The sequence below is a fragment of the Chaetura pelagica genome, unplaced genomic scaffold (assembly GCF_000747805.2).
Source record: "Chaetura pelagica isolate M959 unplaced genomic scaffold, ChaPel_1.0 scaffold79, whole genome shotgun sequence".
Lineage (NCBI taxonomy): Eukaryota > Metazoa > Chordata > Aves > Apodiformes > Apodidae > Chaetura > Chaetura pelagica.
The window spans coordinates 6,390,033-6,404,570 of NW_009969339.1; the positions used below are offsets into that span (position 1 = coordinate 6,390,033).

Genomic DNA, 14,538 nt, shown 5'->3' on the forward strand with positions numbered 1-14,538 from the left:
CCAGGTGTTGCTTGCACACTATATCTCAGGCCTTGATATGCACCCTCCCAAGACCAATTGCTGTTTTGTTGGTTTGTGTCTTAATACTCCATTGAATGGTTGATGTTTTTTAGTAGTTTTTCCTATCTTTACAGTTTCTGAGAAGCAGAAAATGAAATCTATGTTCCACTTGTAAATCTTTGCATGCTTTCTCCCCTGGGCCTCTTGATATGTGGTTATGTTGCAGCACTAGGCCGTTTTACTCATTTGTTGAAGGCCTCAAAATGAGGAGTTGCTCACAGAACAGAGATTACTTCTTGTAACTGATGGTATTTGGGCGGCAATCTTCCATAGGTTGCAGACAACCTTGGAAATCAAAGGAGCTCTGGTGGCCTGACCTAGAACAGACGAGAGGGTTAAGTCAGCCACTGGACTGTCCTGCCTGCGAAGGGTCGCCCCCCTAAACATCCCTTAGAGCTTTTTGTTATTAAGCCTCATCAAGCTAGTTCCTAATTACATGAAATATAATTTAGGCCCTTATAAAGCAAGTCCCCCCAACTCCACAAATTCTTAATGCTCTGGCTTGCCCTGAAACAGTCCTTTTACCTGGCAGGAAATTGGGGAGTAGTTTGTTCACATGCAGAGCAGAAGAATGTTTCCTCTGTGATCTGTGAGAGTCTTTAGTGGCTGTTCAGAAGATGATCTCCCCCTGGCATGTGTTCAAGTATACTGGATACTACTGCAGCTTATAACTACACTAGCAATGGTGAGCACTCCTAAGCTCTGGCTATTCCAGTATGGAAAAAAAAAAGTCCCTTTCCCCTTCTTGGAATTGAAAAACAAATTCTTGAGTTCCCTTAGGACACTCACCCTGAAACTATCACCTTAGTTTTGGGGCTGCTGCTGGATTCCAGTGTGTTTTGAAACTCCAAGTGATAGAGTTGCAGTGTAGTTTAAGATGTGTGTATGCTCTCCCCAGCCTCTTCCCTTCCCTCTCAGTTTAGCTAGAGCTGATACCTCTGTGGAATGGGCTCAGAAGGAAAAAATGGTCTGCTGAGTCCAATGAGTCTCCTGTGGTTCTAGGTGAAGCTTGAGAGCAATTTTGCTTCTATCATCTTTGCCATCATGGTTCTGGAAGGTCTTGGTCGTTCACTGGACCCTGAACTGGACATCCTAGAGGCAGCTAAACCATTGCTCATCAAAACAGCAGCTTCTGTCCTCGAATAGACTCTTGTGGCTGTTCTCCTCTCACTGTGCAGGGTTACCTATGCTGTTGGTGAGCTGATGGAGAAAGAAGCTGAAGGTGAGAAGTCACGTGTATCTCGGAAGGGCCATGCAATGGGTTACTCTCCATTAATGCTACCTTCAGTCATTTCAGCCAAGCACTAGGTATGGGATGATAGAAGGTCTGTTCAAACCAGTATGACTTTGCACAGTTGGAGAGTTCTGACTATTACACAGTTCTATGAGCTAATGTGCTCTAGTAGTTTTTAAACTGACGTATCATGTAGTTTAGGTGCACAAGATCACTGCAGCCTGATGAGAAAAGCAGTCTTGTCTAAAAGTATTTTTAAAATGTTAATTGATCAAGACCATTTTGAAACTTATACAGTTAAATATTTGAAGTTAATGTACTGACTTACCTGTCACTGTGTGGGAGAAATTATGTTCTAACACCACTGAAGCAACTCATTCAAGCTGAAAAAAGCCAATAAAATTTTTGGGTTTTTTTTTTACTTTCTACTTCTACTTTTATTGTAGAAGAGTCCTGAGATCCTGCACATTTTGGATGATAAAAAGAGAAGAGTCAATCTGATTTTTCAAACTTCTATACCCTAGCACAATACTGTAGAAGTTTGGATTATAAACAGCAAAAGAAAATATTTGTCTAGGCAGAAAAGCTAATTCCATAATAAAAACAACTTTTGCAGATATATGTACTGGTCTTAGCTGTTGTTTTTTTGAACCTTAAAAAAGTCTTTTTTCCCTCCAATTCCTTCCTACCACCCTCCCCTTGCTCCTCTAGTCAACTCAAAACATTAACTGATGTGCAAATGCTTGAGTTTTGCTTCCAGTAGTTTGTAAAACAAGGGGTCCAAGCCTTTTCCTAATGGATGGAAAAGCACATTGTGAACTTTTAAATAAAGCCAGCAAAAGAGCTAGATCGTACATATCTTTTACAGGCTGTTAGTTTAATAGTAGTATTAAAATTAAGGCTGTATTTTTATAGTGAGAAGTAGTGTGTGTGTGAATGATTGGAAATACTGTAACACGAAATGTGTTACCAGATACACTGTATGTGAAATGGCAGCAGCACACGGTGTCTGTGGTGGTCTGCTTTCAAATGGTTAAGCAATGAAGAGAAAGTTCACAAGCATACCATCTGTTGTTTTATGGTGATTATAAAATAATGATTAAGGATATATAAATGAAGTCTGAACAATAAGTTGAGCCTCTGCTCAATATACTTAATGTACTTTTCCTTAATCATTACATATTCAATTTCCAAATGCTTAAGGGTGAAAGCAGCAGTACAGTTGAATATCTAAGTTTAGGCTTGTTCTGACAAGCTGGGGCAGACTTGAACTCATAACTAGGAACACTGTTGTCCTAACTAGCACATGATTTTGTGTAAAAGATAACTCAAAAAAGAATAAAAGCAAGCAACCCTCAAAAGTTCTATTCAAGAGAATCTTCACATGCTGCCAGCACCCACTTTCTCTCAGTTGTGTCATTCCCCCTCCCATTTTCACCCCATTAGTTAGGCAGCTCTTGGGCAGGGCCACGCAAAGGAATGTAAAAAGGAATTTTTCTTGTGACAAGCCACCCTTTCTAGGCATTGTGATGAGAAAAACAGCTGTTTCTCTGCAGTCCTGGCTTTGAAGAACCACCAAACCCAGTGGTGGGCCTGGGGGGTGTCTGTTTTGCCTATGATCTCACTTTCAGCCCGGCAGGCTCCGAAGGCCTGGGGTAGGGCTGCAGCTAGAGTGCCTGGTCAGACTAAACAGACTTTCTGTTCACCATGAATAAATTACAATGGTGTGAGGACAAATGAACAAACTGTGCATGAAACAGCCAGTAGTGCTATATCGGGAGAAGAGTTCCCCATTCAGGCCACCTGGAGTCCACAATGAAACTTGCTCCTGACTCCCCTGATGTACCACGTGCATTACTGACTTTCCTTAATGAGGCCTGTGGTGTCAGCCATTCCAGTGGACAAGCAACTGGCTTCTCCCCTGCCCCGAATGGGGGTAGCATGACTTTGTTATATGTTTGGGGATTTCTCTGTAGAGCTCTGCAACTCAAATGCAGTGGGACACTTGCAAGAGTCAGTTTTTAATAACGGAACCTGTAGTGGATACTTTACATTGCATTTCAGCATGTACATTTTCACTGCTGCAGAGTTGTTTTGTGGTTCTTTTTTTTTTTTTTAACATCCAGCTGGTGTCCAGCTCTCCCTCCCCATATTTCATGTAATGTGAACACAGCTAGGTAAGTCATATGACAGCTTTATGTAACTACACTTCCTATTTTATGTGGGCCTTGACCTTGAAGAGATGTGACTCCCATTGAGTCACAAACTTCAGAGTGGACCACCTTGCTCAGAGAGGAGTCTGTGTGAAGCTGGATCCACTCATAGTCCCCAGTTTAGGTGTAGGGGGCTCAGTGTAGTTCTTTAACACATAATTAGGGGTTTGGTGGGATTTGGAATAACAACAGACTGAGACTGATTTACACTATTATAATAAATCACAACATTGGATTAGATTATTTTCTGGTAATATTTAATCAACAATTTCTTCAATCAAATACAGTAGTTCAATAAAAATGTAACCGTTTCTAAACTAAATGGCTCACATACACACATACAGATACAGAGGTTAACTTATGTTAAGCTCTTAAATGTTGGTATCTTCTGACCATCAAACTGCACAAAAAGAATTTGCAGTGAAATACCCATCTGATTGATCTGTGAGATGGAATTATAGTAAATTACTATAATTGGAACTATTTGCTGCAAAATGAGAAGTAGCAGGCTACTCACTCTTTTCCATCAGATAGAGCAAGTTCCTTTGTGAGACACAGGGTAGCAGTTTGCTGTGATCCTGGAAAGCTCTGAAGGGTCTCACACAGAATCATTTTGGTTGGTAAAGACCTTTAAGATCAAATACAACCGATAGCCACTTCAGGACTGATATTCATAGGGTCACAAGTTGATTGACTTTGGGCACTATTTTCTGATTGTTGCCACAGTCAGGTGATCACTGGCAACTTTCAGAGTGGGCTTGTAATCTGAGCAGAAGTGGTCTTGGGTATGTTTCCCAGGCAACAAAATTCCAGGTACATTTAGGGAGTACCCAGTCGCCCCTAATCCCTGTATCTGCACCGGGACTAGAAGGTACCCAATTGTTTCAACTCACTGCTCCAGCAGGCAAGGCTGGAAAGTGGCAGCTTGTCTCCACCTACTGTCCCTGTGTAGCTCCAAAGCAGGTAGGTATTTATTGCAGAGCTGGGTGCGCAGGGGATCACTCTTCCAAACACGCGCACCCATGGACAAAAGCAGTACATATTTATTTCCTTAAAATATACATATGCATTAACAGATTCTACTCTATAGCGTCATATAGGTCTTAGAAAATTTAACCCTTAATCAATTCCACTTCTCACAACTGCACTCAAGCACCCAAGCTCCAGCACAGTGACTTACACCTAAAAGACACAGATCAGGTCTGAACAGCTCAAGGACCTGCTTACCTACTCTGCAGCTTCTTTACGCTAGCAGTGATGCCCGAAGCATCAGAAGACTCTGTTCTCTGAGGTACTGCTGAAGTTCACAGAGTTTCTGCTCTTCTCTTTCCATCTTCTGGAGTGAATGGCCTCTGGTTTGGAACACTTTCCCTTTGGCAACCTGGTGCCGTTTTTGCTGCCTCTCCTGCTCCTGTGATTTTTGTTCCAGCATTTCCTGCCGTGACTGCATTCTGCTCCTGAGAACATTCTACACAAAAAGAAATACATTTGCAGTGCTACAGCCAGCTTTCATGCTGAATTTCATCTGCAATTATAACTGGCAGAAGTCAGAAATAGCTAAAGTCTATGGAAATTAATTCCTTGCATTCAGAATGATTCCTTCTGTGGCAGAGATGGAGAATTTTATTTTCATCTTTCATCTTTAGACATGTCAAAAGAATGTTACTCTTCATTTATTGATCTTTAAATTATATTGGATATAAAACAGGTGAAAGTACTCTGGATGATGCCACAGCTGGAAACACAGCAGTACAGGAAAAGCATTGTGGGAATTGCCCTTACCTGCCTCTCTTTCTCTTGCTCAAAGCTCCTTTCATTGCGTTCTGCCTGTAACGCCTCTCTCTGCAAACGCTGTGTCTTTAGGAACTGCAGCCTCTGACTCGCCTTCCTCTTCTCCTCTTCTTCTGACAAGGATTCTTTCCTGCTCCTCTCAGCCCAAGCAGCCTGGAGCAGTGCCATGTGCTGCGAAGTTCTGTCTTTATGCTCCAGCTCATTCTCCAGCCCTTGCAATGCTCTCTGACGCAATCGCTGCCTGTTTCCGAAACAAAATTCCTCACATTTCTCAGAAAGAAACAGCGATAAAAGAAAAAGATGGTGCGTAAGACACAAAGAGTTACACTGGCCATCTGTGTTCAGTTCATACTCCAGGACTCCTTGTTAGGTGTGTCTCTGTCCTCAAGAGAGATGGCAAAACCCCCCAATGGGCTGGTGCCTGATGTCAGCTAACTGCAGTCATCTGTTCACCTGACTGATACCCTGGTGTGGCTGTGAGCACTGCAGACCAAGAGCCAAGGAGATGGACTGTGTGGACAGGGCTGCAGGACTAATCCAGACAACTGGGTGGCTGTGTGTATCAGTGGTGGAGCCACAGCGGCAGCAGAAGAAGGAGGTGGGTCACGGGGTAAAGACCTGCTCAGCTGAAGTGTCTGTGAGGTCAGAGGCAGGGAACAGGGGTCTGGGAGGCAAAAGGACTTTGGGTCTGAAGATAAAATCGAAGGGAATTTGCCCTTGGAGGTAGCACTAAAGGCAATGAGTCCATGTGCACCTGCCCTCCCACACCTCAAGCACCAATTTAATTCCCATTAGTAAACCACCATGACCACTCTGCAGAGTTTAGCATGAGGCATAATATGTGATGTTCAGAGACTGAACGAGAGCTCCAGGGAATGGGCACTACCTTCTGAAATTTACTGCAAAAAACAGTTAGGCCCTGGGTATTACCTCTTGTTGTCCCTGTGCAGCTGGCGCCGGATGTCATCTACCGCCTGCTGCTGCTCCCTCTTCAACTGCCTCTGTTCCTCTTGCCACCTTTTGTGCTCAATCTTTGCTCTGTCGAAGTCTGTCTTTTTCCATCTCTCCTGAGATGCATCATGAAGGACTGATTTCTGTAAAAGAGGAATAATTATTTTTTTTCTATCTAGTGGAGCTGGCTGAGAAGTTTACCTAGAAAAGCTCAGATCTAAAATAGAAAACTCTATCAAAAGTTCTGAGTAAAAATACTCAAAATGCCCAGTTCCTGTACAACACTGATTCCCAAGTGGAAACTTTTTGCTTCTATTTATACGCATAATCAGTATTCTACATAGGCATATTTTTTGTTGCAGTAAAAACCTTTGAGAAAGAGATCAAAGGACTGTATATGCTCACATGACATAAACAAATTGCTTGATCCTAACAGGTAAATCCAATTTGGACCAGATACTTACTGTAATGTTTTTGTCTTTCAGAAGATTTAGAGGACCTGTGGCTCTCCTAGCCTGCACATTGAAGGTACTGTGTGGTCTCTGGACACGCAGAGCTGATCTGATGGCCAGGCTGTCTTTCTCTAGTGATTGATTCATTCGGTCAAAGAAGCTTTGGCGCTGGAAAGGAACCAAAGCACTGGTTCCCAGGGAAGGACTCCTTTGGGAATGCTGGATTGGAGCTTCTGCCACTCTGCACTCAAAAAGACCTTTCAAATAAATTAGGGCAGGGACTTAAGAGGTTATAGACAATTTATAAAAAGAAAGCAAGAAGCAAGCAAGCAAGAAGGTCTTCTCATATAAAATACATTCAAACAAGCCTTCTATAACTTAGTACCAACATTTTCCTCTGAGGAAGTGCAACATTTTTTAGTATTGACAAAACAGGTTCCAGTTTTCAAGAAACAAGCTTGCCATTGCAGTGAAGAGAGTTTTGCCTGGTAATACAATATAACAGACTGCACTTACAGTGAGTCAGGCTGGGGGTTGTTGACATATTATTTCACAGACACAGACATGAGCTGCTTCTGCCAATGCTCTGAGACAATATAAAATGATACATTTCTTGATAGGGCAAAGCCAGAACTAGTTAAGAGGCAGAAAAAATTATCTTGGGCACAACACTTTGCTAACACGGCTTTTGAGTGACTGAGGACGTGGGCAGAGTTTGCTTGCACCTTTCTGCTAAAGACAGCAAGGACCTAAGTGGTATCCATTGCTGCTGGAATTATGCTGGGACACCAGCTGGGAGGAAATGTGAACTCCTGTTGGACTTTTCATTCTCCCTCTAACAGCAGTGACAGAGAGCAAAGCAATAAGACTTGGAGAAAGCTTTAGGCTTTCAAAGTCCTCACTTAAGTGCCTGCAATTGTCAGAAAAGTAGCTTAAATGAGAACATGAACAATTTGATTAAAAACATAATCCATCCCCATCTTGATGATAAGGGAACAAAAGTTTACTCAGTGACATTATAAAGCAATCATTTTCAGCACAGATAAGAGAAAGGGTGCTCTGTAGAACAGCCCTGGTGAAATCTCTTTGCTGCAGGCAGTCATAATAAATGTGACAGATTAATTTTTAAAGTAAGGAAAGTTTATAATAAATAATATTTATAGCAAGCATTATGATAAAGGTTAAGAAAACCCTAAAGCTGACACTGCAGTAGCTGTAAAAGCCAAGAAAAACCCAACTTCCATCTGAAAATACTCTCACATTGAGAAGATGAACAACTTCTCATGCCATACTACAATTAAAGCCTGCATTCAATGATACTATATCATGGTGGCTATATTCAGCATGGGGTTGTGGCATTTTCTTTTGAAACTTCAAGAACCATGGTGACAGATCTCAGACATGATGGCCTGCTGCACTGATATTGTGTGGGGAGTCTTATAAATGGATAAAACCCCCCTACAATTTCAATACCATGTTTGTGTTTAACATTATCCTCAGTTTCGGCATCCTGCTGTCTGCCCTCTGCTTCTTCCTTGTGGACTTCCATTAACCAGCTGTCTGTGTTGACAGCAGTATCAACCACAGCATGAGCCCTCTCCCTCTGAGGACTCTAGAAATAACAAAAAATGCAATTATAATCCAGACCTGATAAGGAAAAGGTTACTTTCATGAACTTTCAGCATCAGATCATAACTTGGAACTGAAGTTTGAGAAAGAATAAAGAACAACAACTCTGAGGAAGTTCTTTACTAAAGAAACAACTTCTGAGGAATTTGTGATCATTTTGTGGGTTTCTCTGTATCTTCAAATGACCTAAAACTGGCAGTACTTCTGCCTGGAAGGGCCCAAACTGGTACAAAAGAGAACAGGCCAGAGGAGCTGGCTGAAAGACACGTGTTTGTGGCACAAGGCAGAAATCAGAATTCTAACCCTTGCAGAGCAGTGAAGAAAAGCTTGGCAGTAGCTGATGTTCATTAACCTCCTCTTTACTGACCCTCATACAGTCCCTTGTTCACAAGCACCAAATCAAGTACCAAGGATCACAAAAGTATCTTTTGGTCTTTGACTGGGAGAGATGACACCTCTACCATGGGTGGAGAAGTATCTTAATAGCATGCCAGGTACAGAACTACCTTGGTACAGAGCAATCCTTACTGTAATCCTTATTTGGTTTTAAGTCTTCTGCCTGGCACTTTTCCCTGTTTCTTCCTCCTTTACACAGAGGCAGGATGTAGAGGAACTGGGATATGTGACACTTCTCATATTCTGCATCCATGGAAGAGGTTCTAGGACTCTGCTCCAGCCAGTGGCAATGGCAACTTCTAGCTCATTCCCTGCTCAGAGGATCAGGACAGCAGTGCAGAGCAAAGTCTCTACATTCTTGAGCAGGTCTACATAAGGGCCAGGCCCAAAGCCTGTAGTAACATTTTGCTATCAATTGCAGAAAACTTGAGGTAACAAAGCAGACATTATTCACATAGTAAGCCACTTGTTAACAAAAGAGTCAGAATGAAGCAATTTTTACCTTCTTATGTTCAATAACCTCTTTGTCCTCTTCCAAGTGAGACTGAACATCTTTTGGAAAATCTTCTGTCTTCAATCTCTTCTCCTCCTCCTCCTCTTCCTCTCTGCAAGCACTTTCTGAAGATGAAATCCTCACTTCAGACAGTTGTTCTTCTATTTTCTTGCTGAGTTCTTCTTTAGTCAAGTTTGTTCCTGGGATAAAAGCATCTTCCTGCTGCACATTGCACCCTGTAGGCCGTGTGGGTTCCCATGCTGCAAGGCAGCAACGGGGAAGCAAGGTACACCTACAGCTGCACTTAGCACAGGGCTGAGTTGAATACGGACCCCTGGGCCAGTAGTCCAGGGCTGAGTGAGCCTGTCTGTGATGGCCTGAGGCTCTGTAACCTGGTGTGACAATGTAGGGGTAATCCAAGCTTGAGTCTACCACCATCTGCCTGGCTGATAAAGGCATCTGCAGCTCTAGGATGATGCGCTCGCTTAAAGGCAGAGGGATCCGCAGAGCTTGGTCAGGAGAAACCTCCTTAGTTTGCCCATTCCAGAAATTTACAAGCACTCCCCTTCTGTTGGGTGCTGGAGAACAAAACAACAACAACAAGGCAAAGAATACATTAGAAGCATGTCAACCTGTGTGATTTATCTCATAGAAAGCAGGAGATAAAAATAACAGCTTGTGTTTCAGACAATTTTGCAACAACTTCCATGATATTTTTTTTCTTTACAGGTTTAATATTTGACCTTCTTTTGAACTTCCTATGGAAAGACAGCAGACAGCAAAATTCTCACTTACCACAGTGAGCCAGGAGTTTACCTGCAGGAGTTATCCTGCAAAAGCTGGAAACTAGGCCAACAGATAATCAGATGAATACTCATGAGGGTCAGGAAGATTTCACAGAATCACAGAATTGTTGAGGCTGGAAAAGACCTCTGAGATCATCAAGTGCAACCTATAACCTAACACCACCACATCAGCTAGACCATAGCACTAAGTCCCACATCCAGCCTTTCCTTAAACACTCCAGGGATGGTGACTCCACCACCTCCCTGGGCAGTCAATTCCAATATCTGATCACCCTTTCCATGAGGAAGTGCTTCCTAACATCCAGCCTAAACCTCCTCTGGCGCAGCTTCAGGCCGTGCCCTCCCTCTCACCCTGATTTGTCAGGTCTTTCACCTTGTGCTGGGAAGATGCACCCTTCCACAAATTTTCAGGAATTTTCCACTCACAGAACAAAGCAAAGACTAATTCTGGGAGATGCATTAATGATGGCACTGAAAAAGAACACGAAACTTAGTGCCAGCAACAGAACAAAAAAGATGCAGAGAGCCCGAGTAGCGGGTGATGAATTCTCCATGGTCGAGACTGTTCTCTTTTCTGGACAGTGACCAGCAGCAGCAGGAAGTTTAGCACTACTGAGGCAGCCAATACTCCCTACCTAAACGTGCCTCCTTGTTCTCCAGAACCTTTAGCACGGTGCCTGGGCCAAAACGCTCGGCTCTAGCCTCCCATGGTGCCAAGACCCTGTCTCCTGCAGCAAGGGGCTGTTGCCTGGCGTCTTCGTAGTAGAGAATGTCGTAGAGAGGTGTCTCCTGCAGGCGAGGCTGCCCCCTGCCTTTCAGAGGGCGACTTCTGTCAAACTCAATTAAGAAGTGTTCCCTGGAGCCCTACAATAGTCAAAAGATGAGGTTTTCAAGACAGACATCTAAACATAAGTGCTAAGAGGTAAGAGGAGCCTGATCTGTGGATGTAGGTTTTCTATTCTACCAGTTTTTTTCACTGTACTGGGCCCATATTGGACCTTAAAAGTAATTAAAATCTGAGGCTTAAAGGGCTGACAGCCTTTCTCTTCCTCACATTTTGAACTTAGATTTCTAGTAGGCTTTTCTTGCTCAGAACAATACAATTAGGGTACCAAGGCAGACCTTTACCAGGAAAAGCTCCCAGCAGACAAAGAGTACCCAAAAGAAACTGCTGTGTATGATGCAGTTCATTATATAGTAATGAAAAGGATAACAGATGAGTAAAATGTCATAACTGTCATAAATCTAAATGCTTTGGTTTAAACCTTCAGCAATGGGTGTTGGGGAAGATCTACCATCAAAATCTCAGCCATCTCTGAAGATCTATGACAAATAATGCTGTCAGCTGCTACTCCGGCTCCTGTCACTGATGCCTTTACCTGTCCCCATCTGTTCCACCCCACACTGGAGCTTACAGCTATCCTCAGCTACACTAACATCACTATTTATTTAACTAACCTGTGAACTGAGAAACAAACCACAATTTTTTTAAAAGCCTGCAGGGGAGATGTTCTGCTTGGCATCCAAAATCATCTCACAAATCCCAGAAGCGCAGAAGAAAGAGAAGGAGGAAAGCTCTCCATTTGGTAAGGAGGAGGTGGTCCCTGGAGGCAGAGATCTTGAGTTACTAATATTAATGTTGTTTAGCTAATGGACTGGGTGCAAGTAGACAATAGGGATAAGGGACTGTTTGGTTGGCTCTGAATAACAAATTATTATAGCTACTAAAATTTGTAGCTGGGCTGCTTCACCTTACAGGACTCCTCACAGTTAACAGCCAGTCATCATCAGAAAACATGAAAATGGGATGTGGGGAGAGAACAGAACTGCATCACAGGTGATCCACCAACAGCAAGGCCATGGGACTGGTGAGGCATGGGAAGAACAGGAAAAAGACACAAAGATACTAGGGAGGGCCTTGTACAAACACAGTTCCCAAAAAATATGTACCTTCACCTCTCGGGCAATGTGGCCCAGGTAGTAGTAGCCATCAGCTTTGCTCCTGGCCAATACACGAGCCCCACTCATGAAACTGGAAGCCTCTGGTGATGAATCCCTGAAATGGCTTTTTGCTGAGATTCTCAAGGGCATACAAAGGGAACCTGGGCTCCATGCACAAACAGGAAAGCTGAAGAAAACAAAAATACAAGAAGTAATGAAGACCTTGGCAACAGAACTTCTGCAACTTGCTGCAATGAAAACAAACTAAATCCACATGGGACATCCACACCACTCTACAATAATTGTCTTTGTTTCTTAGCTTTTTTCTTCTCTGCTTTTCCAGTGACTTATCTGTAGATTTCAAACTTACTCTGTTACCGGACATCTTGGCAGCAGAGAACCACAGGGACAACACCGGACGTGCAAGATGGACATGGAGCTTACCTGGAGAGGGGATGGAGAGATGGGAGCAGAAGATGAGCATGGCTTTTGAATACTTAAATTCTTACACATTAATATTATTTATAAAATTGAAATTTACTTCCCAGTATATTACTTTTTTCTTTGTTTTAGTTCTTCCATCATATCTTGTGGTACTATGCTGTTTATCTATAATCCTACCACAAGTGGCTTCAAGAAATCAAGCTTGGAAAGAAGATGTATATAAAAAATAAAAGAACTATATGATAAAACCCCCTTGTGTTCCACCTGCCTTATATTGAGCGTTGTACATGTAGCAAGTGTATCCGTGTTTCTTCAATCACAATGAGAAGTATTCTTCAAAGGATCATGTGTCATTTCAAGTATACACAAAGCTATAGCAGATACCTATTCTGGCCCACCTTGGATTCTGTCATCATTTTCTTCTGCTGTGAAGAAAGCACTAAGCGTGTGATTCTAAAATCAGAACAGTTTGCCTTTCTTACCAATTCTCACACCTTTTCATTAATGGATTTTAGTAAGGAACTTTGGAGAATACACCGGTTTCTCAGGACAAGGAACAGCTTGGAGGCAGGGAGCAGCATGGAGGCAGGGTGGAGGTTCTGGAGCTGCCCCTCCCATTCTCAGGAGCAAGCAGGCATATCAACCCTGCCAGCTTCCTCCTGTTCCAGCTGCCCCTGCCTCTCAAACAGTAGTTTATGGGCCGCCAGAGGTTACTTGTACCTTACTTCCTCTGGTATCCTGCTTCTTGTGCAGCCATCCGGACTCTCCAAGCAAGGAAGAGCTGCAAGGGCAATGAAGTCAAGAACCGGCTGAAGTCAAGGAACAATGAACAAAGTGGCAATTAAGTCTAGAAGACAAAGTTGCCTTTGCAGGTCAAAGCCAGCAGTGGAGCCATCTGGCCTGAGCAGGATGGAAGAAGTGAAACGTTTGACAACAATGGCATAGGGAACATATGCCAGGGACGACGGGAAAGGAGAAAGACAAAATGCAAGAGAGTTGGGAAGTGGAGTCAACAAGGAAACTATGAACTGTCAATTAAAGCATTCAACTGTTACAGAAAGAGGAACTCCTGTTGCATTAATCGTCTGTTTAGTACAGGCAGTGGCTGAATGGTTTGCTGTTATTCCCTACAAACTGTTGCTGAAAACACATTAGGGCTGTTATGAGACTCAGATGAGCAGGGAACTTAAAATCCTTCAACTACAAGGACGTCCACAGCGTACACATTCAAGATCTACACTGTTTCAGCTGAGGACCTTGGCTGTTTGGGTTGCTAACAGATTAAAATATATCGTTATTTAAAATCCAGTGTTTGGCCACCCCTGGCTAAGAGCAAAAGAACAACAAGGTGTGTGAATCGGGATACACTGGCTGTAGGCAAAGCTGTGCAGTCACCTAGCAAAGAACTTCTAACATCAAAGGAAGGTATTTGTTCTTTCCTTCAGGAACTTCACCTGTCAGAGACACCTCTTTCCAAGTGCTGGTCTGTAAAGTTCAGTGAAACCACTTTGCAGCCTTCCCCTGCAAGAGTAAACGGAGCTAGACCAAGATGTACCCCAATGTGACCCCACGTGTTGACAGTGGTGCCTTTTGCTCTGGGCTGCGTGAAGTGCCAACTTTCCCCACAAGCAGAGATTTAAGGTACGAGTGATGTACAACGAGAAGGGTGGGCACGCCAGCTTGGGATGTCAGGTAGAGTCTGCCACAAGAGACACCAAACCTATTTTAAGTCTTTGTTCACAGATCGCATCGCTCATAAGCTGCCTGGCAACACAAGGCTGCCCTTCCTGAGGGCCACAGAAACTCCTCCCCAGCTCTACCTCGTGAAATGCCACCCAGTGAAGGGCCAAGAGGGGCTGATCAGCACGCACTCACCTCACACTAGCGGCATACCTGTTCGGCAGCGGCAGGAGGGACTCTGAACGCTTGAGGGGACCCCTCAGGTTGTCCGGCTGCTTCCTCCATCAGTTGTTCCTTGCGCCCGAACCTCCCTCGCCCCTTGCTCCGGGGGTCAGACAGACCCCCGGGGGCGGGTCAGAGGGCAGACAGACCCCCGAGAGGCAGGTCGGTGGGCAGACAGACTCCCAGGGGCCAGGCTGGGCCTCTCTCGCCCCGCGGGGATCGAACC

The 14,538-nt window shown here is 43.7% G+C and overlaps 1 protein-coding gene across 1 annotated transcript in view; it reads left to right on the top strand.

Annotated features, from left to right (window-relative positions):
- The window catches only part of ADCK2 (aarF domain containing kinase 2), a gene marked incomplete at its 5' end in the record, with an annotated part of 9,747 nt that extends 8,541 nt beyond the window's left edge, over positions 1-1,206 (top strand). The window contains one exon of the mRNA XM_010005875.1: positions 1,063-1,206. Coding sequence (XP_010004177.1) covers positions 1,063-1,206 — 144 coding nt within the window. The remainder of the gene's footprint in view (positions 1-1,062) is intronic.
- Positions 1,207-14,538: the final 13,332 nt, after the last annotated feature.